This window comes from Ornithodoros turicata, chromosome 6 (assembly GCF_037126465.1).
Source record: "Ornithodoros turicata isolate Travis chromosome 6, ASM3712646v1, whole genome shotgun sequence".
Classification (NCBI taxonomy): Eukaryota; Metazoa; Arthropoda; class Arachnida; order Ixodida; family Argasidae; genus Ornithodoros; species Ornithodoros turicata.
Genome location: NC_088206.1, coordinates 53,971,045 through 53,975,723, shown reverse-complemented (window position 1 = coordinate 53,975,723; position 4,679 = coordinate 53,971,045). Strand labels below are relative to the sequence as shown.

The following is a 4,679-nucleotide window of genomic DNA, read 5'->3' as shown; positions in this document are numbered from 1 at the left end:
TGCGCCAGGAAGTCACTGCCCAGAACGCTGTGCGTTGTGTCGGCAACAAGAAAAACCCAGTGAAATACTCTTCTGAAACCAAAATCAAGGGTCAAGGAGCGCCGGTAGTAAACTGGAATACGTGATCCATTTACTGCCCGAAGGTACATAAGTGGCCGTCGCTTGCGGTCGGCAACAAAGGCGGGGAGGACGCTAACTTCTGCCCCGGTATCTACTAAAAACTGCTGCCTTCCGATCCGATTCCTGACATAGAATAGGCGACATTCTTGCCGATGGTGATGGGAATCGCTCGTCGCCGCTAGCGATCCCCGCGGAAGTTTTCCTGCCAGTCGCAGGGTGCCTCACAGCGCCTTGCGCGATGGCGAAAACGGCTATGGTACCAGCAGAGGCGTCGAGGTGGGGGCGATCGGGCAAGCTCGGAATTTGCACGGTTCGGGCTGCTGTTACGGCGCGGGCGGGAACGGCTCGGAGGGCGAGGAGAGAAGGAGCGGCTGCGTGGAAGGTTGCCGAAACGAAAGTCCTCCATAATGTCCGCAAGTCGGCGCACCTGCTGACGTAGAGACGCGAAGTCTGCCTGGCCACTCACAGAGACTGCCGCCTGACAGGAAGCACCGGGGTCGTTGCTGGGTGACTGGAGCGCAGAGATACCAGTTGCAAAATCATTGCTTCGCCCTAGCTCCATGAGTTTGTCCGCACGCTCCGCCAACGCCTCAAGGGTGGTATCTTCGGAGGCGGAGAGGACCATCTGGACCGAAGGTGGAAGCTTCGACAGAAACATTTCGCGAAGAATCCTGGTGTCGAGGAGCGGCGGGGGGCCACTGAGCAGGTACCGTAGTCTGCGGAGTAGTTGGGAGGGTTTGCGGTCCCCTAACGGTTCATTCGATGTCAGCTCGCGCAGACATTCCCGGTCCGACGGAGAGGCTCTGCTAATGATAGCGTTTTTCAAGGCCTCGTAGGGGTCGTCGGAAGGAGGGGAGCTTAGGATGTCTGCGACCTCGATCAGTACGTCCTCGGGTAGCACTGACATCACGTGATGAAACTTTGTTGTTGGTGATGTGATGTGGCCCAATGTGAATTGGCATTCTGCCTGGCTAAACCACAGATCAGGCCGAGGGCGGATGAATTGTGGTAACTTGATCGCGAAGTGCGACAGAAGAGGGGCTGGTGCATTGTCGTCCATGGTGAAGAACGTTCGGGTCACCACTATGGAGGACAGAACAAAGACGTCTAGATGCGACGAGATCAGCTACGGAGCTGATCGTGATTTTAATTCGGCCGCGAGCCTTGAGCTCACTTCCTCTTTCTCGCCACACCTTCTTTAAATTTTCAAAGTCAAAACTGCACGCTATTTCTTGCATTTTTTTTAAAGATATAGATTAAAAAGTTGTGCATATAGTCACATACTATACAAGGTATTTCATTGTGGCTTAAATGCTAAAGTTTTCGTTTGTTGTCTTAATTGATGAATTCGGAATGTATTACATAATGATGTCTTATTATCGGTCGCTTGAATCCAGCGTTGATTAATGCAATCGATACGTTGTCGCCGCATTTGTATCGCTTCAGTAACTTGCACTTTGTTGCGACGAACTTGCACAATCTCTTATTGACGTTTCCTTTCTTTGTATGAATGTTCTTGAATGGCGTACAAGACAGTATTAGATGAAAATCGTCCGGTGGTCCACCGCTGTTGATATGTTCGTTGTTTCAATAAGTGATGATACATCAGACCTTGTACAACAATATTGAACTTCTCCTCGTTCGACATCATGGCAGGGACTGGTAGAAGAAAATAATTGCATTGCCGTGGTAGTGGAACATATCATGTGATAAGATTTTATGTATTTTCCATCTCAGATATGTGTAATTTCAGCAAATCCGTAATGAATCGTGCGATATAGACCGCTTGTATATGATATATATATATGATAATTTGATCTGACTGCTTTCTTGATGAACGCAATGCCTATTGCAATGATTACAATTACATCTGGTGTAGTGTATTTCAATTCTTCGTTAGCAAACCTCAAAAACTCCGCCATCAATCCCAGTGGCCCTTCCGACGTTGATGTGCAGATATTTTTATAAGTATTGTAGATTCGGCATATAAATTCTTGCACCTTCAGTTCTGTAGTTTGTACCATATCTCCGAATACGACCATGTCTAGGACGTATTGAAATGCAGCGATAATGGAATTGTTTCGCGGCTCTTCCTTTTCGAAGCAGTTTTTTATCACATCTTCGAATGACTTATGGTAGCGAGTACAAAATCTGTCCATCTCTTCAATGTAGAGCAATTGTCTCTTCTGTTTTCAAGTGCGCGTCTACACTTAATTAAAAGCACATCTATGCTCATTTTATTGATTAAAAATTTATTATCTGGCATAGAATGCTATAATATCCACCTGTCGTGAGAATTATTGTTTTGACCTTGTTTCAAGTATTCACTCGACTGATATTCTATGAGTTGTGAAGTTACTGCCTGAAATAATTATTGTCTTGTATTTGTTTCAATTGTTCACTCGATTGACATAAGTAAAAGTAATCTCTAAGATGGGAATGCCTCATATCTCTGAGTTGCATTTCACATTTGATATTTCTGTGTGGTTCATATATATATATAACTTTCTGTTGCAAGATATTACAAAAATTGATGCAATTAAATTTGTTTCTCGTTTTTCATTGAGTATTGTTGCTATCATTTAATAATTTGGACTTTCTCTAGATGTTCAATAAAAATATCGAAGCCGACTTGTCATCCACTTTGACGAAAGATTTCCATTTCAAGGAAAGGATGCGAAAAGATAGTGATCCCCGCGAATAATATCGGCATCCATTTGCGCTGCACAATAAAATATATCGCTTTTGAACTATCTTATCTGACCTCTAGAGCGCCCTGTTTGCTGGACGAAGGAATATAGCCCCCAACCCTTTCAGTGATAAATCATGGGAGTTGCTTCGTTTTGGTCGTATAGATAGAGACATACAGTCTCCCGGCTTTGTGCAAAAAGAGTGAAAACCGAGATGAATACAGTGCATATTTTCTATGTCTTGGATACCTCCATCAAGGTTCGTAGTGTTCGTTAGAATGAAAATGGTATATTGTTCGATTTTATGAGGATTCAATGATAGATTATTTTCCTCTGTTGTTGTTTACGTGTCGCCGCTTAGAGTGTTCCTCTGTTCTTCAGCGTTAGGTCTGTGCTATAGTGTTAAATTTGTAATATTTCTCCTTTTGACAGATTGATTAGCTATTTTCTCTATGTGTTGGATGGTGCGCAGGTTTGGCTCTTTATTAATTGTAGCTGTTGATTGTGTTGTTTCTCGTTATTTCCTTACGTCTATGCTGTTCACTTAATAAGAAATTGGTTAATTAAAAGTTGTGTAATGTTGGAATATGAAACTTAGATTCCCTATTGCGCTCGAAATGTTATGACAGATATTCACACTACTGCAATGATGGTTCTCACGTATAGGAATATTAGACTTTTTATAATACAACCTGTAATTTGATTGTAATCATATTGATTAAGAATATCTTCTTTGTAGTGGTATAGATTTTATTTCCTCTTGTGTTCGTGTCGTTCGTATTCCGTGGTCTTCCATACATCTATCGGCACCCGTCTTCAATAAATCAGGGCAGATATCATCAGAGCTGGTTGTTGGCTAGAAACGTGCTATGTAGTGAAGTTCATTTTTAACATATCTATTTTCTGTGTTGAGTTCATAAAACAAAGTAATGTTTGTAGTGTCTTTTAGAATGGAAATTGTATAGTGTTCGATTAGATTATGTCACGAGGATGATTTTATGATAGTTAAAATGATAGGTTATTCTCCTCTGTTGTTTTGATTAAGAAGAACTTCTTTGTAGTGGTATAGATTTTATTTCCTCTTGTGTTCGTGTCGTTCTTGTCGTTTGTGTTCCGTGGTCTTCCAGGGTCTCTGCTGATCACAATTAATTACATACATCGTTGGATTCATAAAACAAAGTAAGATTTGTTGTCTCTCTTAGAACGAAAATTGTATGGTGTTCGACTAGATTAAGTCACGAGGATGATTTTATGATAGTTAAGTGATAGATTATTCTCCTCTGTTGTTTGGTTAAGAATATCTTCTTTGGTTAAATGTGGTGTTATAGATTTTATTTCCTCTTGTGTTCGTGTCGTTCTTGTCGTTTGTGTTCCGTTGTCTTCCAGGGTCTCTGCTGTTCACAATTAATTACATACATCTATCGGCACCCGTCAACAAATCAGGGCAGAAATCATCACAGCTGGTTGTTGGCTAGGAGCGTGCTATGTGGTGAAGTTCATTTTTAACATATCTGTTTTCTGTGTTAGATTCCTAAAACAAAGTAAAGTTTGTAGTGTCTCTTAGAATGAAAATTGTATAGTGTTCGATTAGACTATGTCACTCACGAGGATGATTTTATGATAGTTAAAATGATAGGTTATTCTCCTCTGTTGTTTTGATTAAGAATGACTTCTTTGTAGTGGTAGAGATTTTATTTCCTCTTGTGTTCGTGTCGTCCGTGTCCCATGGTCTTCCAGGGTCTCTGCTGTTCACAGTTAATTACATACAACTATCCTTCCCGCTATTGCATTGATGGTTCTCACGTATAGGAATATTAGACTTTTTATAATACAACTTGTAATTTTGTTTGTAATCATATTGATTAAGAA

At 41.4% G+C, this 4,679-nt stretch overlaps 1 protein-coding gene across 1 annotated transcript; it reads right to left on the bottom strand.

Annotated features, from left to right (window-relative positions):
• Positions 1-298: 298 nt before the first annotated feature.
• On the bottom strand, positions 299-1,180 carry LOC135398638 (uncharacterized). Its single transcript, XM_064630022.1, has one exon. It carries the CDS (start codon positions 1,178-1,180, stop codon positions 299-301), a length of 882 nt encoding a protein of 293 aa, XP_064486092.1.
• Between the last annotated feature and the right edge of the window lie 3,499 nt (positions 1,181-4,679).